General features: G+C 47.4%; 1 protein-coding gene across 1 annotated transcript; it reads left to right on the forward strand.

Annotated features, from left to right (window-relative positions):
* cntnap3 (contactin associated protein family member 3) lies at positions 1-23,605 on the forward strand. The gene is made up of 23 exons (XM_061296223.1): positions 1-121; positions 6,389-6,499; positions 8,842-9,249; positions 9,737-9,952; positions 10,831-11,006; positions 11,079-11,204; positions 12,389-12,662; positions 12,736-12,879; positions 12,939-13,113; positions 13,787-13,893; positions 14,382-14,501; positions 14,578-14,778; positions 15,043-15,205; positions 15,461-15,588; positions 15,667-15,837; positions 16,759-16,977; positions 17,893-18,132; positions 18,484-18,723; positions 19,779-19,912; positions 20,905-20,992; positions 21,499-21,717; positions 21,917-21,979; positions 22,055-23,605. The coding sequence occupies exons 1-23, from the start codon at positions 52-54 to the stop codon at positions 22,249-22,251; spliced, it is 3,990 nt and encodes a 1,329-aa protein (XP_061152207.1). The 5' UTR covers positions 1-51; the 3' UTR covers positions 22,252-23,605.
* Positions 23,606-24,035: the final 430 nt, after the last annotated feature.

Raw genomic sequence — 24,035 nt, forward strand, 5'->3', positions numbered from 1 at the left:
AGAAGCAAGGAGGAGACGGCTCGACACCATCCTCCTCATCCCGTCATCACGATGGACGCCCCCGTTTGGATTTGTTTCTTTGCGCTCGGCTTGCGCTGGTGTGCCGGGACTCCCGCGCAAGGTGAGCTGCTGTCCTCTTTGCACTTTTTCTTTCTTGCCTTCCGTTGGGGGACAGGGGAGACGCAGCAAGCGCGACCGGCCGCCGAGCTCCCTTAGCCGGCGTGCGGCAGCTGCGAGGCGACGCTCGCTCGGTCCGCTTCGCGATGCAAACTTGCGCGTGCGTGCACTTGCACGATTTGGAAGCGGCAAAGTGCATTAAATACGAGTCGGGGAAAGTTGCCATCAAAATGTTGGACTTGATCATCTTTGATGTTTGATATGCATAGGAGAACCTCGTATCTTCAAAATAGATGCAGGTTTGAGCTTTGGATCTCGAAATTGTGTTAGGTACGCAAATGATGAGGGTGCATTTTATCGACGTTGGTCGTCATCTTCACCTCTCTTGCGTGCGAAGGGGTGAGTCATCCTCAAGAGGGTTAGAAGGTAGCTTTTCAAGATGCAAAAAAGTTCAAGGCATCTAGGACGTTATTTGTTCTCATCTACGCTTTCTTCTTCTTCTTCTTCTTCTCTCCTCTGAGCGTCCATTTGATGTCTCCTCTTCCACCGGCTCAGTGTGAAAATGTGTCGTCAGCCTCCTCCTCTTCTTCTCGCTCTCTTCATTTGTTTCATCTTCTTGTTCATCGTTTTTGTGTGTGTGCGTGCGCGCGTGTGTGTGTTGCCCGCTCTAGAGGAACAAAACACAAAAGCTGTTTATTGAGGGCATGTGTTTCTTTCTTGGCCGCAAGGGGGCGGCAAAGACAGCAAAAACTTTTCTTCACAGCTTGACTTGACAAAATGCAGCAAAAAGTTCTGATTTGCCTCAAGGCTGACAAATGAAGAAGCAAAGTGACACATTTGGAACAAGACACGAGGAATAATGAATACTTCCTTTTTTGCAACCCTTACTCCTGGATTACTTCAATATCTTGCTATAATTCTGCAGCAAACCGTATCGCCGTCTTAATATTTCAGTATTGATATTTATTTATATTGATATGTGGAGTTTGCATGTTCTCCCCGTGCCCGCGTGACTTTTCTCCGCGCACTCAGGTTACTGGTGAGTGAGAGTACTATTGGAGGACGATTATTCCAGTATCAATATTTTCTCTTCAGGATAGATTTTGGCATTGGAAAGCCTGGAATCGGTGTAAAGTGTCGGGTTTTTTTTTCCAATCTAAGCGAAGCTGGTTTTGTTGCTATTTTCCAATAAAAGACGTTTTTTGTGATCACTGCCTGAACACAAGGATTAGAGATATAGATGTCAGAGCTCAATGTTTCTGCCTTTCGCTGGTACTGTTATGCTATTACGGTGGAATTAAAATTAAAACCCACACAGAGGAGGAAAGCTAAGGCACAAAATTGTGACCTCAGCCCTCATGATGATAAATAAATCAAAAAGAGCCTGAGAACACTAAGACGCTGCCATCAACATAACCCACATACAGTCGTGACAATGTGAAGTGATTTTGACTGCTGACGTAGCAGAACTCTAATTCTTTAGTTCAATATGTGGGCGGCTGGTTCCTCCTCTGATATCGGAGCAGCCGCTATTGATTCCATTATGGGGAAAGCTGCTATTGCAGTACAGCTATTTAAATATTGATATTTTCTCCGATGGATTGGATTACGGCAAAGGGAAGGCTGCCATCAGAGTATTGACGTTTGAGTATTGTTTTGTGCAATGCTAATACATATATAAAATAATCGGATCATTAAATAAAAATATCAGGTTGCAAACAAGGTTGTGAAAAGTGAAGCTATTCATCCCCCCCCCGGAAATGATTCCAGCATAGGGTAGTCCGATATTGGAAACGTTTTCTCCTGGGAGACTTTTATTTGAAAAAAATGATCTTGCTCAGGATAAAACGGCGAGGATGTGAGCGAGAAAAAGTGACGTGATCAATTCTCACGGCTCAGTGGTCGTACAGGGTTTCATTTTTACGTGTGACGAGGTTGGAACCAAAAGCTTTTGATCGGCGAGGTCATGCACACGCACACACACACAAGCATGCACACACTCAGTCTGCAGCGTGTCATCATCTTCACATATGATCTACTTTTCTCTCTCCATTTCATCTCCACCCCATCCCGCTGACAGATCTCCGCGACAAGAGCAAACGACTTTGATTCCAGCTTAATGACAGATAATGGCGCCGCACGCTGCGCTCATTTGCATGCCGACGCTCACTCGCTCACTCGCTCGCGCCTTCCTACGGAGTTCCCCTCTCATTTCCATTTAGGATTATAATAGCACACAACTCGGGCAGCGGCGGTCCTTCGCCGCCTGAGGTGAGGAACGAGGGTGGATGACAGCCGCCAGCTGTCGAGGTTAAAAGCTGTTTGGTTGCTGGCGTCCACGTCAAAGTGGTCATCGTGGCTAAGTCGTCAAATTGAGGATGGAACGCTAACGCTGTGCTGGTACCAAGCGTAGGATAAGCTTTCAAATGGTGGCTGACTGCCAAAACAAATCAAGAAGACGCCGTTTCTCGGGAGTGGGAATCTGAACGCTAATAACAACAAAGCAATGTCGTGGAAAGTGACACCCCAGAAACGATTGTGACGGCGGGAAGCCGCCAAGCGTTGAGCCGCTGTGTTCGCCAAGCCTTAACCAATGTCGCATCAAACAAACATGGCGGGCTTCCCGTGTCTTTTCAGGCGTTGAGCTTTTTTTGTGGTTCTTCACGAGATAGTCACGTCTATCCAATGTTATGTAGCGAAAATGGAGTCAGGGGTTACATTTTCAAGTCATATTAATGATCTGAGTTAGCGCTGAAATTTCTTGAAACCTGGCCTACGTTAGCAAGTCTTTAGAAACAGCGGAAGAACGTCGACGTCCTAGAAGCCACGGAAACCCCTCCTACCTGTTCTCGAGAGTAATTACCGGCACGCTCAAGGCGGAAAGTCAAGCACTTCTTCAAGGAGTTGCTTGTTTAAAGCGAGGAAGCTTGAGGGGAACATTAGCTTTCCTCCATTAACCCTCGCAGCTCATCATCAAGCGTCCTCCAACTGAACAAAACAACAGAGTGGCACCGGAGCATGCTTGCTCTGTGCTCATATTTCTTCTTCAGAGTCACTTATGGAAATAAGTGCGAGAATGCCGCAAGTCAAGGTCGAGGGGACTAAGGCGGATTTATTAAGTCAGGGAAGGCCGAGATTTTATTATCAGTCAGGTTGGGATGACGTTGGAGACGTTTCCAGCGGACCAGGACATGATCCTGATAAGAGGAATGACCTCCAAGACTTTGCCGCCGGCTATTCATCATGTTTTCGTTGGGAAAAAGACATCTCCAGTTGTTTTCTTTTCCCGTCGGCACCCACGCGAGAGGCCGTGAACTTCACCTAACAGCAAACAATCCACGTGATTTGAGCAAGCTCTATTTTTGATTTGGGGGGGGGGGGGGCAATATTAATTTCCGATTTAATAGACTGTCAAAGATTGTGAAGTCTGCCTGGCAATCACCAACCAAAGAACATCCACCTCAAGGTAGACTCATCTTCTTGAAAGGTTGCCTATTTTCAACTTATTTCATAATTGATGCTAGCACAGCTCTCTGCACAATGACTTTCTTGTTTTTGTGAATGCCATCCCTCTCTGTGCGCATTTGCAGTTAGCGCATTAGCGTGACGACGATGATGACAGCCAACACGGCAGAATATGAACGTCGTTTGCATTTTTATTCTCCACACATGAATAATAAATAAATGCATGACTAATTGAGAAATAACACATCATTCAGTCCTTTTTTAACGATGTTTCTTTGGAGCTGGTGTGAGACAATCGATCCTCATACAAGATGTCCTCCTCACATAAATTACGTAGGACGCCAAAAACATAAACAGCTCAAAATCTGACAGTGGATCGTTACCATTTTAATAAGTTCTCAACATTATTCAAGCCAAATCAATTTGTTTGATGACGTTGCTCTGTGTAAGACACGAACGACGACAAACTAGCTGAAGATGCTCCTCTGAGGAGGGAACTTTTTAAACGAGCTACTTGAAGTGAAGTTAGGATAAGTAACAAGTTGGAAGCCCGTTAAGTGCAATAGATCGGTCATTTAAGTAGCTTGTTGAAGTACGTTCATTTGCGATAGTGAACCATTGAAATAACTTAGGAGCTCGTTCAAATAAGCAAGCTCGCGAGCGTCTGGAGTGAGTAGCTTGTTGCAGTAATTACATTTTTTTTTCCTGCCGCTTTGCTAGCTAATTCTGGCGCTAATGAAACGATAAGGCGAGCACTCCAGCGCCGTGTCTTCACCTTTGGGCTGTTTGTTTGCATTTCAATTAATTAATTAACGCTTTGGCCACGCACACATACACACAAGCACACACACACTCGGTGGCTCCTGCTGAATAATGCAGCAGTCTTAATCAGGTTGTTCCATCCACACTCGAGGAATGTAGATGATGTGAGGAAGTAGCCGACGCTAAGAGCTACATCAGCTCTCGGCGCTAAAGGCAATCGGAGTTGTTTCACGCGGCATGAAGCCTTCCAACTCGCGGTCAGATTACATACATTAATTGACAGCCAGTGGCAAAGGTGCACAAAATTCTAATCAGATTCAAACATTTCTAGAAGAAATTTGAGCGAATGTGCATGAGATTGCAACGATATTCTCATGAGACTTTGTGATTGAATTGATGGTTGCTGATTCAATTTTTGGGGTCATTATTTTCAAGAAAATAATTCCTACAATTTCTCGTGACATTAGAATATGTTAGAACTTATTCTTTCTAGATTTACTTTTCAGAGATCAATTCCACCATTTTCCCTAAAAAAAATATTGACTGAGTTAATGACATTCTTCAGGTGGTCTATTTTTTTCCCCCCTTTCCTTTCCGCAAAGATAAAAGTGTGGTTTGCGAGCAGTATCTGAGGTAGAAGTTGTGCATTGATGTTTTCTGCCCGAGTGCCATCACCAAAACAACATTCCAACGTGATTGGAATGAAGCCCTAAAAGCAGCAAAGCACTGTGAGAATTTCTTTCTTTTTTTTAATTCAGCGTAAGAGCGGCAAAGTGCAAGACCTTGTGTGTGTGTTTGTTGGAGTTGATGGATGGAGCTCATCTATATTCAGGGGGCCCGCCTGCGTCCTGGACCCTCTGGGCTCTTTGTTATTCAAAAAAGAAAAAGTGGACAATGAGCCGCGAGTTCTCACTCACGGGGGTGGTGGTGGGGGGGCGCTTTAAGAAGCCTCAAACGCTGGGCAAAATCATTTTGAATCTATTTTTTTTGCCACTCAACTTTGGAGCAACTCTTTTGTGACATTTGCCAACTTTGAAGTGCTGAGCCGATGGTGGGAATATAGAAAGTAAAAATTGGAGACTAAGTGTGATACATCGCTTTTGTTTTGTTGCAACGACTTACGTTATGGATGGATATCGATAGAAAGGTCGCACTATGATCGTCACGCAGTCCGTACAAATCAATGTGAAGAGCTGGCTAGATACTGTGCAAGTGATACGACCGATTAGATGAATGATTTCCGTTGCTATGGGAGACAAATACGTTACAGTCGACGAGTTCTTTCTCCTGTTTGGCATTTACACAAAATAGAAAGCGTCCAAATGCAACACTCGGTGCAGAGCCAAGATCAATTTTTACATCCGACATTTTGATTGCACGCAATTTATGTAAAAGGCTGACCTTCACCAAAAATGTATGGATTAATATGACTAGTGGAAAAGAAAGTGGAAGAAACGTGTTTATGGATTTGAAATGTCTAATGGTGAGATGAAGGAGTCGCATCGTGCGGGCTCTTTTTAGCCAATCGCAAACCTAACTTTGAAACAAGTTTGAATAAGTCAAGTCAGTCAAGTCTAGAAACTGAAATTTAACTCTGTAAACCTAATTTGAAAACCCCTAATCCTGTCTTCAAACCCTAATCCGAATCCCGAACTCTATCGAGATGCAAGCCTTGAAATCCCAATATGAACTTTGAACCGTTGCTCAAAACCATCATTTCCTTAAATCTTTCCCAGGACAGTCTTTGAAAAAGTGACAACTCAATTTCCCGCCAGTGTTGTCGTGCACATGTCCGGAATGTTAAACACGAAGAGAGAAGATTTTCTCCATTGCCTCTTAAAAAAGAAAACAAAAGTGCAAGTGCTGTGACAGGCAGCAAGGCGCAGTCGCTTGACATTCCAGGAAGTAGTCGGGGTCACGTCTGTGATGTCTAAACACTAGAGCGAGTATTTTTCTTTAATGGACCTCCAATCTGGACACACACCTCAGAGGGGAATTTCAGCAAAAATATCGGGACATAAATGCCTGCTTTTTGCATCCGCAGAGGCGTGCGACAGCGCCCTGGTGTCCACCCTGCCACCGACGGCCTTCCAAAGCTCCTCCCAGCTGTCAGCCAGTCACGCTCCCGTCTTCGCCAAGCTCAACAGACGAGATGGTGAGTGGCAATTATGGCCTCCGCAAGGTCACCGTGACCACATTGTCTTTCTGCTCGCGTACGGAAATACAATTATCAATTGATCTCCACTCCAGCCCTCAAGCATTGTCTTTCATTTATCATTCCACCTCCACTATGGAACACTATTGTGGAATTTAAAGGACACATACTTTGCCTTCACCCAGTGACATCACAGTGGGGCACATTCATAAATAACATTTTCAAAATGAAACCATTCATTCTCGATACTGTGTTTTTCAGGGAGGAACGCCACAGACATGTTTCTAAGAAAACTAGGCTCAGTTTTAAATTGTGACTTGCTTAATAAGCATCCTTGAAGCACTATCATCTGAATTTCAGTTCAAAGTAAAGACTGTGACAATTGGCATCGACGTAAGGCTGCGCAAGGCAAACTTGCCAGTTTGTCTTGGAAAAACAAAGTGGAGGAGTTGTTGCAGCAGTGATAAAGGAAATTAAGGGGAACTGCTGGATCCGGAGGGGGGCATCGATTTTCGTCAAAGTGAGGCAAGCTAAACAAGAACAAAAGGGGGGGCAAAATCAAGGATGGACCAAATGTGCTGGCAGAGCCACGTTGGCAGAAGCATCGATCCGATGTTTGTGGCCTCCTGCAGCCGATAAAAGCTCTCTTGTAAAAAATATCTCTGTCTCTTTACCTGTGAAAGTTTCCCCTCAGCAGGCCGTTAATGTGCTCCAGATGCCGCTTGCTCCATTAGAGCGTTACGGGCCAAATAGTGCACAGTGGAAAGTGCAGGCGGGTTCGGTAGTCGCTGTCGTTTGTCACGTCGCGTTGCAGTGTCACCCTTTAACGCGCTTAAACGTGTGGAAAAACGACTGCTAGCAGTGAAATGTAAGAAGAATAAAATACATGTTTGGCATCATTATAATACCTGAAATAACTGAACAAACTTGGATTTTGTCTATGATTGATTTCTTTAATGATATCTCAACTTTGTTTCTTTCCCCCGTTTTCGTTTGAACGATCTTGCCGTAATTGCTGCCCACTTTAACGTTAGCGCGCCGCTAGCATAGCAATCTGGCTCGTGTGCCAAATGTTCAGTGACGTGCGGTGACGTCACCCCCGGTAAAATTTGTCCGGCACCTAACCGTGTCACAAAAAAAAGGTTGGGGAACGCTGCTTTAGTGTGAACAATTTTAATTAAAATCTCATATCAGCAGTTTTCACACATAAAAACACACAATAAAGCACATGGAATCAATAACTTACCTAAAACGTACCTTTTAACTCCGGTGTTGCGCTTCCTTTACTGATGACCTCTTGCTTCGACCGAAAATCCATCGTTGAAAATAGTTTGGATATGTAGTCCTCCATTGTAAAACGAAATGTGAACGCGGGGGGGGGGGGGGGGGGACCCTAATGTAAAACAAACAAAATGGACGACTGAGATCTCTTATTCTACAGGTAGGCGCATGAAGCATCCCGTGATTACTAGCACCCCCTGCTGGAGAACCTTTTTTTTTTTTTTTTCGAGACTCGGTGACCAATCGTCTTTTCTTTTCACTCTCCCGGTTATCTTTTGCGGCGGCATCTGGAATGTCTTTGCATTATTAAGTGTCTCGTTAGGCACTCGTCTATCCGAGCCGCACGCCGAGAGCCAAGTCGTCTCGGCAGTCGTCCATCCGTGCCGCCCGGCCTCCTTGTTGGAGGTTACAGGGGCTTCGCTCCGCAAGGCCGAGCAGACAAATTGAGAAGCGTCGGGTGTCAGCCGGCGACGACTTGATAGACTCGCAATTCATGTTCGGCAAAGGGCAGCCGGCTAAACAGTCTGACGGCATCCGTTGCCCGCGATCGTGTCCGCTTTGGATTTGGGCAGAAAGCAGGGAAACCTTCCAAACAAGCATGTTGGCCAACATCCCAAAAAGTACACACCGTTATTCTATATTGAAACACAAAACTGCTGCAATTAAGATAAGAAATACCTTCTGACTCAAGATAATGACAATTATATTCAATCTGATTAGATTTGCAGTTAAAATTAAAACGACATGAATTGTAAACATTCAATTAAAAACTATGCCGATGTTTCTGGTGTCACTGAATTTGCTCAAACGAGGCTTCCTATTTGAGGAACTGCCTTTACGTACGTGGAATGTGCAGGCGGCATTCAAATGTCCCACGCCAAATGTTTTCCGATAAAGGTCAAAGCATCTGCCAGCCGTCCGCCAGCCGATTAGCATTTGACCTTTTAGTCTTTTCAAAGTTGAAACCTTTTCCCGGCCTTAATGAACGGGGAGCACCTTTCGCACCGAGTGCAAGGTCACTTTTTTGGGCTGGGGGCACCGATGTATGATTTTGTCGTCAGGGGCGGGAGGTTGGTCCCCGCTGGCCTCAGACTCGTATCAGTGGTTGGAGGTGGACCTGGGCGAGCGGACCACCGTCACGGCAGTGTCCACGCAGGGACGCTACGGCAGCTCGGACTGGCTGACGTCCTATCTGCTCATGTTCAGCGACTCGGGTCACTACTGGAAGCAGCACCGGCTGGAGGGCAGCATCGGGGTACGTTCTTGCCTTCATGGCTGGATATCCTCGTTGTTAGCGAATTTTTTGTTTTGGCTTGTGCAGTCTTTTTCAGGGAACATCAACGCAGACAGCGTGGTTCAGCACAAGCTGCGGCAGTCGGCCATCGCTCGCTTCCTGCGCCTGCTTCCCGTGGGCTGGAACCCCAGCGGACGCATCGGACTGCGGCTGGAGGTCTACGGCTGCCCGTATAGTGAGTCGTCCGCCGTACGCCCGTCGGCCTCTCATGTGGGAAGATTAAAAACCTCCCATCACACCTCTTCCTGTTTCAATCTTGTTTTGTTTTCAACAGACGCGCAATCAACCTTTGCTTCTCGCCTCGATCTCTTAAAACGGCACGTCGTCATATTTTATTGAAGGCGAGCCGGAAAGCAAGCAAATTAGGGCTTGGAGCTTGGCGTCATGATTCAAACGTGGTTGAAAATAGGTTGCAAGCCGCGTTGAGGGTTTTAAACAAGTAAGGTTACAAACTAGAGGGATTAAAAAAAAGGCGAGAGTATCCAACTGGGCTTTTTGAACTGCAGTTAGGCTTTCAAAAAAAGCTTAGTATTTCCTGCGAGAATTTCAAAGTGGGCTTTTGAAGTTTTGGGGCATGATTCAGGTTTCAAATTAGTTTTTCAAGACAGGTCTGTGAACGATTCCTTCTGCTAATGATGACCTCATCCTTTGGCGCCGGTCAGCTTCTGACGTGATGTCGCTGGATGGCGAGGGCGGGGCGGTGGCGTACCGGTGGAGCCAGGAGAAGGAGGGCGAGGAGCAGCGACTGTCGCTCAACTTCAAGAGTCTGAAGAACGGTGGGACGCTGCTGCACGCCCGAGCTGCCTCGGGACTCGGACTCGCCCTGGAGCTCAGGGCCGGAAAAGTCGGCGTGGTCGTCACGGGGCAACAACAGAAAGGTAACAATGCAAATAATAATAATGACAAATTTTGTCAATATTGTGTGGCGGTCCCCCAAAAGTGCTACTGACCACGTGTTTTCTCCTCACTTCATTCAACAGCGAGTCTCGTTATCTGGCTTCATTGACAAAATAAGCTATTTCTTTCCCAGAGTGTAAATAAGTTGTTGACAAAGAGACAAACTCCCGCCTCCTCATTTTGAGATGAAGATGTTTTTGTCCATCATCCTCCTCCCCCTCGGGCCCCCTCAACACCAGCGGATACATATTTAACGACTGCGTTGGTTTTTTTTCGGGAGCTTTTCCTCACTTGGGTCTCCCCACAGAGCTGGACCGCGGGGAACCTGGCCCGCTAATTTGGAGCCGCCGACGCTCATCCAAGATTTATAGCGTCTCACGTTTGGCACGAACGGCGGAATATTTGGCTTCGCATCTCAATTTTTAATCTTTTTGTGATGATGAAAATGAGATACGACAACCCGAGTTTAAATCTCCTGCTGGGAGACAACATTGCCTTCAGAATACACAAAACTTTTCTTGTAACTTTTTTGATGTCTTGTCAGAAAGCTGTGCTTCTATTTTATCTTTTTTAGCACTCTAACCACACAGATTACAAATAATCCACATGACAGATCATATCACAAAAGTGGTGCAAATTTTTTCCACCAAAATTGAAAACGGATCAGCCGCCTCTTGAATGGAGTGCGTATGATTTCCGATGGGCCTACTTTTCTTTTGTCTCTGGTGGGTTAGGGTTAGGGAACCCCCTGTGAGATCTGGCAAGAAACTGCCCCACTTAATTCAAATCATAAACAAATTCCGGTGGGGTCCTACTGTAAAACCACCTTGACATCATGTGATTCTTTTTTTTCTCCTAGCGTGGACCTCAAGTCCCGGTCTTGGTCAGCAGGCCTCGTTAGGCAGCCTCTTGGATGACCAACAGTGGCATCTGGTGGCCATGGAATGTCACACCGCCCGCTGCAACCTCACTGTGGACCAGCACACAGAGATTGTGGACTTACCACCACAATTCCTCCACTGGCGCGTCCAACAGGTCCCCCAAAAACCCCTTGCCTGCATCTGTCTCTTTGTCACTCTGTTGTGTTACACATACTCCATCTTCCAGCTGAGCGTGGGGGGATTTCTCGACATTCCTGACGAGAGATTCCAAGGGTGCCTGGAGAACTTGGCGTACAACCGGCATAACCTGATTGCGATGGCCAGACAAGGCGACCGCCGAGCTACCGTTTCGGTCAGTTCACGACGGCGTTCCTAATAAGGTCAAACGTCAAACGGACGGACAGTGATGAGCTTCACATTTGTTCTAATTGGCTTCACATTTAGCCAGTAACATTTTAATAAATGATGGAGGTCCTTAAAAAATTCGAATGTCTCGTAATCAATCCTTGTGTAGATGGAGATTTTGGTGGGGCACTGCCCTATTGGCCCAATCATGATAATTTGCCACCGATCTTAAGAACTGGATTCCCTCTTCAAGGTTTACAAAAAAAGAAAATAAGTTGCAGATTACTGCCCCACTTCCACAAATGGTCAATTAATCGAGACGAATTGAAATGCTGTCAAGCAGGCACGCGCAAACGTAGCTTCTCTCTGTGGGTTACTTGAAAGCACCATCCATAATTCTAATACAAGTCCAAACATTCAGCACGATGTTAAATGTTTGCGTTTTCTGGTCGCCATCTCAGTGTCATTCAATAAATGGCGCCCTGCCGACTGACTGCGTCGATTCATAGATTGTTTGTCCCCCGTCGGCTTTTTATGAGAAATGAGGCGTGAGGGCAACGTCGTCGCTCAGCATATTGGCCGCGAGGACCTCCCTTACGTTTTAAAATTCAGACGCACTGGGGAGCATTTCGACTCGACGAATTCACACAAAAAAAAAAGATGAAAAGTGGAGGAAGAAAGTGGAGCTCTTTGCATGCTTGCTTAATGCTGCAATGGAGACTCTTTGAGTTTCTAAAGCACAAAGGCAATCTGTTTTACGTGTGTGTGTGTGTGTGTGTGTGTGTGTGTGTGTGGTGACTTTGCAAGTTTTTTTTGCCCCCCATCAGGTGACTTTCCATGAGCTTCATGAATTCGAATTGAGTCTGTGACTGTCCGCAGAATGCAGGGGACAATAAAAAAACAGCGACCAAATAAATAGCAATAATATAAATAGTGGATGATGACTCAAAAAAAATAATAAAGTGTCACATGCCAGTTAATTGAAATCCGCTGACCAGAAACAATTTGTCTTTTGTTTGACTTTGTTTCCCCCGTTATTGCTTTACTAATGCTATTGGCTGCTCACGGTTATGCTAATGTCACGTTTAAGGAGACTCGCTGATGAGGACGACGGTGACCCCAAGTTACACGGACACGCCTCCCCCCCTGATTAATATTCATACTTTTACCATTTTATTTGACGTCTCCCAGGGCAATGTCACCTTCACATGCTCCCACCAGACGCCAGCCGTGGCCGCCACCTTTCCCGGGCCCCGAGGCTTCCTCCAGTTGCCTGGGGCCGCAACCCCAGTACCTGCAGAGAGAGTTTCCGTTGGACTCCATTTCAGGACGTGGAACCGAGACGGGCTGCTGCTGACCTTCCGGCTCCCTCAGCGGGGCGGTGTTGTCTGGGTGCACCTGAGCGACGCTCGGCTCAGGCTGCTGGTACGGAAGGCTGACAGGGTACTGCTGGAGCTCAAGGCAGGTCAGTACAGAGCATGACGTAACGCGGACAAAATGGAGAGTGATGCATTGAGCACTTAACTGGGACCGGTCAGGCTCCGGTTTGGATGACGGTCTGTGGCATTCGGTGGATCTGAAGTCCAGACGAGGGCACCTGAGTATCTGCGTGGACAACGTGGACGTGGCTCAGGCCAGTCCTTCCTTCACCGTGGCCGTCGAGAGGGACCTCTTCTTCGGCGGTAAGCGAACGTCGGCGCCCCTCATGCGTGGTGGTACTCTCGATGTGGTCTCGTTGAAGGTTGTCCGGCGGACGACGACGGGCGGGAGGACTGCCGGAACCCCTTTGCCTCTTTCCAGGGTTGCCTTCGCCAGCTGACCTTGGAGCAGCAACAAGTGGATCTCATTCTGGTGCAGCAAAGGATGCTGGGAAACTATAGCGACCTCTTGATTGACATGTGCGGCATCATCGACAGGTAAGGTCCAATTCAGCGTACCTGGCGTTAACGTCACGCGGAGTGAGTGATGCCGAACTAATCCTTTACTTGGCTCTGGCTGCTGAATTGTCGCTCAATTAACATCACGTTCGTAATTATCAAAGCAGTCGGTTGTAAAAAAAGAAAAAAAAAAACGCGTCTGGAAACGTGACGGGAATAAAGGAGCCAACACTTAACGAAGCGAGCTGGCGTCCTTGCCGAGGTCACGGCGCCTTCCTTTTGCGTCCGTCGTGCTGTTCACAGCCGTATGCTCGCTGATCGCGCTGATTGAATTGAACGCAAGTCAGGTGGAAAACGTCATTTTGCAACCAGGGGTCAGCGCGCTAGTCATGCTCCACGGCAGCTTATTATTGCGCCAAACCTCCGGTCTTGCAACTCCAGCGCGCCTGCTACAAAACATCACCCAGAGTTTGTTCGAATGAACAAAAAGTTCAATTGAAACTCAAATTGAGTGGTCAGACTTCATTTTAAGGGTGAGAAGCAAGGCAAGCTTTTCGCAAATACAGTTTTGTAAAAAAATGTAGTCAGTCAGCTTGTATGTTTTCGAAATGTGGGAGGAAACTTCACGCAGGAAGGCCAAAGCTGGCAAAACGTTTTGCAACCCTACACAAAAAAAGAAACTTATCTATCGTATGTCTTTGTGTGTTTTGAGGTGTTCTCCAAGTCGCTGCGAGCACGGCGGGCGCTGCACTCAATCCTGGACGCATTTCCATTGTAACTGCAGCGACAGTGGCTACAGCGGTGCCACCTGTCACAGCTGTGAGTCACTACGGGGACAGTCTCTTAAATTAAAAAAAGAATAAATAAACAAGTGGCCCTGCAAGCTCAGCCCGAGTCAGCCCACTGCAACATTTCATCTGGATCAGATGGCGTATTTCTTCTAAGTTGCTTTGCTCAGCGACCCAAAAAAAGATTGACCGCCACTGACTCCTCAAGGTTGAAGAAAAAAAAAAAGATCCAAAAACTCACCCAAAACTAGAAAACATTTCTGAAAATAAGTTTTTTAGCGACATGAAAGATTGTACGTCTTCTATGTTTGTAAAAATAACAAAAACATATAGCTGGAAAAAAAAATTCTGTTTCATAGTGTATCTTTCTAGACACTTTTCAACCTTGGGCGTGATTTTAGAGGATCCACTAAATTTGACAAAATACCCCGCCATGTAACCCCAAATATTACCTAAAAGCTTCAGGCAAAAATGCAATTACCAAGCTTCTTTAAATATCTCAACCGGCTTCCCTCCTAGCGGTGTACGAACAATCGTGCGAGGCGTACAAGCACAACGGCAACACGTCGGGCTATTTCTACATCGACGTGGACGGCAGCGGCCCTATCGGCCCGCACCTGGTTTACTGCAACATGACAGGTGATGCGCGTTGGCATTGTTTGCGTCGCCAACACGCCAGTGCTCCTTTTTCCCGATCCTCCATTTTATGCAGCAGAGGAGAACACCTGGCTGGAGATCAGACACAACAACAGCGAGCTGACCCCCGTGAGGCCGTCTGGCGGCCAACATCAGCACCTCGTGCGACTGCACTACTCCGCCAGCGAGGAGCAGCTGATAGCCGTCATCGGGCAGTCGGATCACTGCCAACAGGAGATGACCTACCGCTGCAGGAGGTCCCGCCTCCTCAATACTCCCGGTGAGGTCATCCTTTCTTGTTTAGCGGTCGCCATCTAACAAGAAGACTAAGGAAAGAAAGGACCCAGACAAGATGAGTCAGGAAAGAAGAGTCTAAAAGAGCAGCCAACTGCAAGAGTGGAAAAAGCTGAGTCTGTAAAGAAGAATCAATTGGGTGAAAACAAGAAGAGCCCACAAGGGAGGATCTTGAAAAGAAAACAAAGAGTTCAAAAAACTATTTCCCTGTGTGGGCTCAATAAAGGAATATCTTCTGTTCAACTTCTAGAGGGCTCAGCCTTGAGTTGGTGGCTTGGCGGTGCCGCTCCGGGCGGACGTCAGAATTACTGGGCCGGAGCAGAGCCTGGCAGCGGGCAGTGCGCGTGCGGCCTGCGGGGGGACTGCACCGACCCCAAACGTTCTTGCAACTGCGACTCTGACGCCGCCGAATGGTAACAAAAGGCTTTTTCGACACTCCCCGCAAGTCTCCACCTATTTGCTCTTTGCAAGCTGCTGTTTTATTCAAGACTCGCTTGACCTTTTACCGCCACGCCTCGGCTCAAACGTCTTTTTCCAGTGGCTAAATCTTTCAATATCCGATACAACGGGCTAGCTTTCGGAGCTACCTTGGGTCGAATTAACGCAGAATACGTATGAATAAGAAAACTGTTGGCATAAAACTGTCAAAATGATTTTCCCTCCGGCAGGGCTGAGGACTCGGGCTTGGTGACTGACAAGAAGAGCCTCCCTGTGCGGTCCCTGGTGCTGGGTGACGCGCGGCGGCCTGGCTCGGAGGCCGCCTACCGGGTGGGGCCGCTACGTTGCCATGGCGACAGTAAGTCCAGTCGCTTATGCAAATGAATAAGTCATGCAGAGAAAGGATGCATCAATTCAACGCTGTTCCTCCCCTCAGAGAATTTCTGGAACGCCGCCTTCTTCGCTACGGAGACGTCTTACCTCCACTTCCCGACCTTCCACGGCGAGCTGAGTGCCGACATCTCCTTCCTGTTCAAGACGAGCGCTCCCTCTGGCGTCTTCCTGGAGAACCTGGGTATCAAGGACTTCATACGCATTGAGCTGAACTGTGAGTTGGTGCCCTATAAAATCAAAAATCTGAATCAAAACCTTTCTGGGGGGGTCAATGCAATGATCATTGATTCATTCCATAGGATAATTTGAATGTTTTGAGTTTGGTCACGGACCGAATCAAACTCGGATCTCAAGGCACCACTATATTGACAAATACCTTTGTGGCAATTAAGTGCTGGATTCCTCATTCATGTTTACAGTGTATCACCAAATATACTCCCATCCTCCGTTCGAGACGAGAAGAGAGGGCTTTGACGAGCCTCGCGAAAGGGCCTTCTGGGTGTCATTTCCTTTGCATGAGAATGTGACTGTTGTTTACGACGCAAAACTTTGACGAGTCTGCGCACTTTCATTTGTGGTGCCGCCGCGGTCCACGAGGGAACGGAGGGGACAAACACAGCAGCTAATGTAGAGGCGCCCGGGGGAAATCACCAAGTTCCAGCTTGGCATACTGCCGCTCCTGGGCTCCTGAGAAACGGAGCGAGTCGCAATACTGTTTCATCTTCTCCTCCCGCCAGCCTGCCCGCCCGCCGCTGGCGTTCTGCTTGGCCAGCACTCTGCTAAATCTTTCAGGAGGCCGCCACGCTCCGGCGGCACTCGGGCACGCGGCGATCCATAACGGGCCCGAGGCAATTATATCAACAGCGTAAATGAAAGTGGTCACACAATACGGAAAAGCTTCTTCTTTTTTTCAAGCGCCGGAGGCTCGAGCTGGTGCACTGATACCCGCCTCAATGCTTGCAGAAAGGAAGTCACGTGTCAGGAAAAGAATTGAAGTAGCCCTAGGAGTCAACCCTGAGGGACTCCGTAGTTATAGAAAACTCAAACAATAGATAGAGATGCTCATAGTAGTTTCTACTCCATGGCATTGGTTCCGAAACAAATGTAAGGGTCTCACCATGTTGTGCCCCACCAGCTCCCAGCCAGGTTCTGTTCTCCTTCGACGTGGGCAACGGTCCTCTGGAAGTTGCCGTGGATTCGAGCACGCCGCTCAACGACGAACGCTGGCATCGGGTTCGCGTGGAACGCAACGTGAAAGAGGCCTCGCTGCGATTGGACGCCATGCCGGCTGCCACCTGCAGGGCGCCCGCCGACGGACACGTTCACTTGCAGCTCAACAGCCAGCTCTTCATCGGTGAGCCCGCCAAAGTGTGTACCGTGCTAAAAGTGGAAGGTTGGTTAGCTTAGCGTCCCTATCTCCCTAACACCAGAACAAATAAGTCAAATGCTCCGGTCAGCACGGCGCACTAATAAACTTCCCAATGTGATTTATTCTTGCGAGGCTCTTAAAATAATCATTAATTGAACCGGCAGAGCCACGGGCAGAGTCATTAATCAGTCCGTCATGTAATTAGCCATTAACAAGCTACGACAAAGCTTCATCAATACAGCCAGGGTTCTGTTTATCAACGCTTCGCCGACGCGGTTTGTTCATCTTCACAAAACGAAATCCTCCGTTTAGGTTTTATTGTTGTGCAAATCTCAGCACGTACTTCACTGTCAAAAAGCCAGCAAACAAGTGAGCAGATTGCGGCGGTAAATATTGATTTTTTTAGCCACTAATGCGCTCAACGCCTTTACCTGAGCACTCTGGATTTGGTTTCCGGAGAGGATATGAACATCATTATTCACGGCCAACCTTGATCCCAGAGATTCTGCCAGACTAGGAAACGTTCCGTGCCACAGGAGTGATGAATTTCCTACCGTAAATTTCCCTCATGCTACACAAGTTAGAAAGAAATTAAAATCAGTCCTCCTAAAGTTCAAAGTAAGTGGTTGAAATAAGATTGTAAACATCCTAAAACCAGTTGAAAAAAGACTGCTGTAACTATTGTGCAAAAAAATGTCAAAAGAGAACCTAGATATAAATCCTCCAGAGATTGCACGGCTGAAAACAAGATAAATACCTTCAAAGTTGCAGAGGTCCAAATAATTTTGTGTCACGGTTGAGGAGGAAGCGGTGTGCAGTCAAAGTCATTTGCCCTGAAGGAAACAAAAACAACATCAAATCATAAAGCAATCTCACACTAATGCTAATGTGGCCGTCCAGGTGGGACGGCGTCTCGCCAGAAGGGTTTCCGCGGTTGCATCCGCTCACTGCAGCTCAACGGTGTCACCCTGGACCTGGAGGAGAGGGCACGCATCACGCCGGGCGTCCGGCCCGGCTGCCCGGGTCACTGCGACAGCTACGGAGCGCTGTGCCGCAACCACGGCCGCTGCATGGAGCAGAGCAATGGCTTCCGCTGCGACTGCCGCCAGTCGGCCTACGACGGAGTCTTCTGTCACGTCGGTAAGCATCCACTCGATGAGACCCAAAACCAGTTTTGCTTAGCAGGCTGAAATTCGGTGGGACTGTCGATCACGAAGAGATCCACAAAGTAAGGATCAAGAACATGAACAGGAAGTCAGCCATTATGGTCAGAAATGACCATTTTAAGCTTATGTAGAACATCTCCAAGGTAGACTTTAGCTGTTTTTTGATTGCTATCAAATTTCTCAACTGCCAGTTTGAGCGAAATGAAATTTGGGGGGAATCTCTATCATAATTTGGAGAAACAAAAAAGTGTGGAAGGAGCAAACAGAAAGCTACCATTTTGGAAGCAGACAGATGGGCGACACTAAACCCGCGTCTTCTCTCCAGGAGTCTCGGCCGTCTTCAAGCCGACGACATCCGTCCGCTACGCCTTCCAGATGGAGGCCCTCGAGCGGGACGGCGGCAACGTCAGCGCAAAGCTGTCTGCACCGTCCTCCATCTTGTCCGACCTGAGCCTGAGAGCAGAGAACGTGTCGCTGAGCTTTCGAACCAGCCAGAGTCCAGCGCTGCTGCTCTACGTGTCGTCGCACCAGCGAGAGTACCTGGCGCTGCTCATCAACAAATATGGTGAGGAATGATTTTGGTTTTTTTTACTGTGGTGAAAATGGATTTTCAAGGACCCCAATGTGACCTCCCGGAACTTGCTCAGTCACATCCAAGTTGGAACAAGTTAGCACTCCACCAGTTCCAACAGTGAACATAAAACACACGCACGTGTCTTTGGCATCGAAAAGTTTGAAGGACGCATGTTGAAGCGCCAGATTGCCGTTGTGCTTCAAGCAGCCAATTTGCATGCAGTCGCATCCATTGGGAAATCGGAAAAATCATCGCGACACCAGTTCCGACGATCAACCCAAAATTGGGAGGACATGTCCAGCATAGCAAGGCGCATGAAAAGGTCTCAAGGACCCATGCCTGAAATTGGACATTTTGGTTTGAAGGTGCCATTTTGCATTTGCTTGGACGCTTCATAAACATGAGCCCCCAACACCATGTTTGCAGATAAACTCCAAATTGGTGTCGCTATTTTGGGAACATTTACAAAGCTTGCATTTAAAAAGACAAGCGCAAACTTGACATGCAAAACAAACAAGCAATGCTAAATTGGCGGAGGTCTTCACTCAACTGGGTGCGATTCCAGTTTGTCTTTTTTAAAGGGGAGCCGAATCAAACGCTAGTAAAATAGCTCTAAATGCAAACGTGGCATGCTAAGTAGGCTATTAAAATCTTGGTGGGGTTCTCCAGGCGGTGTATTGTTTCATCCATTTGCCCTTATAAAAATAACCTCCTGGCCCGGCGCTGTTCTTTACGGGATTAATTAGCGTGTTTGAAAGCAGCTCTAAATAGTCCGTGTGAAGAACAATATTTATTTTTTTATATCCCCACGCTGCCTCAAAGACCTCCGAACGTTTCCTCTTAACACCGGTGTAGTATTAGCAAAATTAATGACTGTTAATGATAGGCAATGAGCACTAATCCTCCTTAATACGCAAAGCTCTTCATTGAGATTCATCGTTCAGATAAAAGATGCAACTTTGTAATATTAAGGGATGCCTGGGTAAGATAAAGAAGCTCCAGATTGCATGTGTGCGTCACTTATTTTTGTGTGTGTCTGCATGCAGATAAGCTGGAAGTGCGCTACAAGCTCCATGGCGGCAAAGAAGGCCAAGTATTAAGGAGCCAAGCCAAGAGTTTAGCCGATGGAGATCTGCATACGGTCTTGGTCAGCCGAGTGATGGATGTCGTTTCTCTGCAGGTAACACAAAAACAAATGGAACAAACACAGATCATGTGACTCCCCCAAACCGCCTCTAACAGCAGTTTCTCAGATTGACGTAAAACTTGGCGGAATTATTTATCGTAACGGGGGGAATCTTCTAATTGTCAGAAGATGAAACTTAAGGTGACCTTCTCCCGCCACATGAACCTCTTGCCAATCACGGCTCCCGGGGCATCGATTTCAAAACAGCTGCCACTCTTTTCGTCTGGGTCGCCCGTTTGAAGAAGAAACTTAAAAGATTTCTGTCAGGATTTAAGACTTTAGCTCAACAAACGGTGTCGGACTTCTGAGCAGGGGAAGTCTGCTGTGCCAGGGTCTCGGGCGGAGTTAAAAGTTCACCGTCCGTCTGTCTGACTGACTGACTGAGCTTCTGCCACTTAGGTTCGGAGTGCCTATTTGAGGTTGATTTTTCCAGGGTCCTTCAAGGGCGTTATCAAATTTGAGCTTTGTATACGGGGACAGATGATTATCCTTAAATTGCACAAAATTAGAGTTTTTGTTTTGGCACGCTGGTGAAAAATGGCTGCCACAAAACTCCCATAAGTAGAAAAGAAAGTTAGAGTCCGACTTAAGCAAACTTAGACAACCCACCACCACACACTAGCAGAAATTGCACTAGCTAAACAACCCACCACCACACACTAACAGAACTTGCACTAGCTAAAACCTTCAATTTATAAAAGCAGTCAAGTGATATTTGACACAAGTCAAACGTCAGTCAAAAGTTTGTTTCCTGTTGTACGGCCTTAAATGTTTCAGACGGCCTTTGCCGCTCATTAAAATCACCTCCAGTGGAGAACTTTATTGTATGCTTTTTCATGTAAATTTCGAACTCTGCGGAGGCGTATTCTCTAGCTCCCACGGTCGACCGCTGAGAGCCACCTCGCTCGCGTTTCAAGTACGTCGTGAACCATAAAATCACTTTTGTCGCTATGAACGTCAAGCCATGTCGCCTTTCTCTCTTTCAGATTGACCAAAGCGCCAGAGAAGAATTCAACTTGACGTCCGACAGCGAATTCAATGGCATCAGGTCACTGTTGCTCGGCAAAGTACAAGGTGAGGAGATACGTACACAAGACGGATGGGACTACATTTACAAATTGACGCATTTCATTATTTGAACGTGACAAGTCTCAACAGCCGTGCACTTCTTGTCACGTCTCCGAGTGGCGGTCCGATAAATCTCGACCTGTCAGCCAAACAAGTGGCCTGTTAAGGTCTAAAGTTGGCTAACATTTTCTCCTCAGCGTGCTTTCCACTTGTCTTTTAACTGCTGCTGTCAAATTGTCATGGGGGAGAAGCGATGACAAAGTGGACTTTCTGTCGCTTGCCGCCAACACCGTCATCCATCAGCACCGCAAATGGAGGCGCCAACTCGCCGGGTGGCCGGGCCATGATGGAGGGTTTGGGCTCGCGGGAGCTTTTAGGCCACACGTGTCACTCGTGTTTGCCAAACGCCACTTGCAAAATAGTCACGAGAAAGTGAGAATAAGCAAAGGCGGAGAGGATTCAGGAAAAAAGGGCAAGATGTCATCCGAATATTTTGCTCTCCATTTTGGCAGAGACGGACGAAGTGGATCCGGAGCTGGTCCGCTTGTCCTCGCTGGGCTTTAGCGGCTGTCTGGCGGCGGTTCGCTTTAATTCCCTCAGCCCCCTGAAGGAGGCGTTGCTCAGGCCTCACAGCGGCAGCGTGGACGTCAGCGGGCCTTTGCGCCGCTCCAACTGCGCCTCGCCGCCCGCGTCTGATCCCTACGCCGCGCAAAACACGCCACACCTGTCGGGTGAGAACGAAGAGCAGGCATCATGATGACATCATCAAATTACGCGGCATCTGTCTTGTCTCTGTCCAATTGGTCGGTTTATTTTCCGCCTGGCGGCTTTGTGCCCCGTCAGACATCTGCGTTCTGTTTGCTTTTCTTTAACTTTTCCTCTTTTTTCTTCCTCTTTTCTTCCTCTTCTTCTTCGCTTCCTCGGTCGTAGACCCTTCTGGTTCTGGCCAGCCTTTAGTCAATTCCACGCGGGGCGACTCAGCGCTCATCGGAGGTACCGGATATTTGCATCCGTCGCCGACGGGCTTCGCGTTGACGCTTGTTCTTAATGCGTGACTCTTCCTGGCAGGCGTGATCGCCGCCATTGTCTTTGTGACGGTGGCTGGCCTGGCTGCAGCAGCCAAATTCCTGTACCGGCGGAAGGAGACGTATCGGAACCAGGAAGGGAAAAACGGCCAGCGAGAGGAAACCCAGGACTCGGACTTTGATCACCAGACGGACTCCCGGAACGCCTCGGGCCACAACCCAAAGGAGTACTTCATTTAGAACCGCGACGAGGGGGCGCATGCCGACGTCCTCACCAAACACGCCGGGTGGCACGTGTAAATAGTTGGACACGCGTGTAAATATTCAACAGTGTCAATGTTGGCTTTGTGTCTTTGTGCAAACGTTGGGAAACGGTCTTTCAACATGATGCGGATGATTCCAGTGTGTCGTGAAGGACTCGGCTAACATTAGGTGTCGGCGGTTAACGCCAGCTGACGGCAGCTAATGCCGGCTGGCGGCGGCGGCTAATGTGCAAAAGCAAGCACCCGCCACAAAGAAGACTCCACAGCTGGAAGAAATGGATTTGATGGATTCTTGCGTGACCGCTCAACAAATGTCAACTCAAAGAACACGTTTCCTGTTCCGGGCTTGTGCGCTATTTTTATTTTTTTTTGCAAACACGTTTTGATTAAGAGTAAACATCGACTTGTCATACGTGGAAAAGATAAACAAAAATGTATTTTGTCCATGACTGCAGTGAACAGCAGCGATGTTGCTCAGTGGATTCCGGACAGTCAAAGAAGACGTTTGGGGCGTTTGCTATTGCTTTTCTCAAACTTTTTTGAAACGAGCTATAATGAAAATCAAATGAATAGCCACAAAAAACAAAAAAAAACAAATCCTGATCTGATCATAACCATCAACACCCTCCACAAGACCCCCCATCGATCCATCCATCTGTCCACCTACCTACCTACCTACCTAATCTATCTATCTAAAAGTTGTCGGAGTGCTCGCCAAGCTTTGAAGAGTCTCCGAAGGAGGCCGCGGCAGCGTCTGTTGCGGCGGCATCTGCCACTTGTTTTGCAAAAAATGGCTTTTGACGGCGACGAGAGCGACGTTTCGGGCGCTGGCGGACGTAATGAAGACGCGTTCCAGTGGAGCCAAGGCGAAATGATGGACGGCGCGACAGCTGTTTGTCAGGCAGATGCCTTTTTAATGAGGAAACTCTGTACGACTTGAAAGTGCATCTCCATATTCCGCCAACAACTGACAACTTTTTCCCTTTTCCGCTGTTTTGATTTGTCTGCCTTCCCGCAGCTTCTCAAAAAAGGTCGAAAAAAAGACAAAAGCGCCTGCCTGGCACAGTGTCGGTCGAGCAAAGGAAATGGGGGGGGGGTGGACTAAAGTATTGGGACACCGCCTTGATCTACTTATTGGCCCCGGCCGGGCGAACCATCAAAACCAGCAACCCAATACGTTGCTTTTGTTCCATCACCTTGTGCTGATAATGTTATTGATGATGTCACTGAGTTTGAGTCAGCTACTATATTCATGTCCCAAAATATTTGAAAAATGTCTTCATCTTGTTTTTGTTGACACACTGTTTAATGATATTAAGAGATGTTTTATACATGACCACAATCCAGGTTTTTGTTTATTGCCACTTGGCGCTAATATCAATATTAACGGTTTTAGTAGCGGTGCTACTGTTTTTTTTTTTTTTTCTCTTTCTGCAACGTAAACATGTTTGGATGCAAAAGAAGCAGCAGTGCCGTGAAAAGAGCGAGATGCCCCTGCGGTCCTGCTGAGCGGCGCTCTCATCTTGCGTGTCGCTTTTAATCCCACGCTCCTGTTCCTTCGAGGGGGTGGGGTGGGGGGGGCATACTTTCTCGTCAGATCCATGATATTTGAAAGCAAAGCGAGAGGGGATAGGTTAAAGAAAGCATCTGCTATTTTTGCAGGATACATTTTGGTAAATATTAATTGATTGTCGTGGAATGAAGGATGAGTGGTGACTGCTTGGAAGGATAACGCCAGCTCTTTTATTTTTTTTTTATTTT

The sequence above is a fragment of the Syngnathus typhle genome, linkage group LG13, assembly GCF_033458585.1.
Source record: "Syngnathus typhle isolate RoL2023-S1 ecotype Sweden linkage group LG13, RoL_Styp_1.0, whole genome shotgun sequence".
NCBI lineage: Eukaryota > Metazoa > Chordata > Actinopteri > Syngnathiformes > Syngnathidae > Syngnathus > Syngnathus typhle.

Excerpts from the sequence above, each read along its gene's own strand:
- cntnap3 (XM_061296223.1), top strand. The coding sequence starts at position 52 with ATGGACGCCCCCGTTTGGATTTGTTTCTTTGCGCTCGGCTTGCGCTGG. Across the intron at positions 12,663-12,735 it reads ACTGCTGGAGCTCAAGGCAG|GCTCCGGTTTGGATGACGGT; the intron begins GTCAGTACAGAG and ends GGGACCGGTCAG. Across the intron at positions 14,502-14,577 it reads GGTTTACTGCAACATGACAG|AGGAGAACACCTGGCTGGAG; the intron begins GTGATGCGCGTT and ends TTTATGCAGCAG.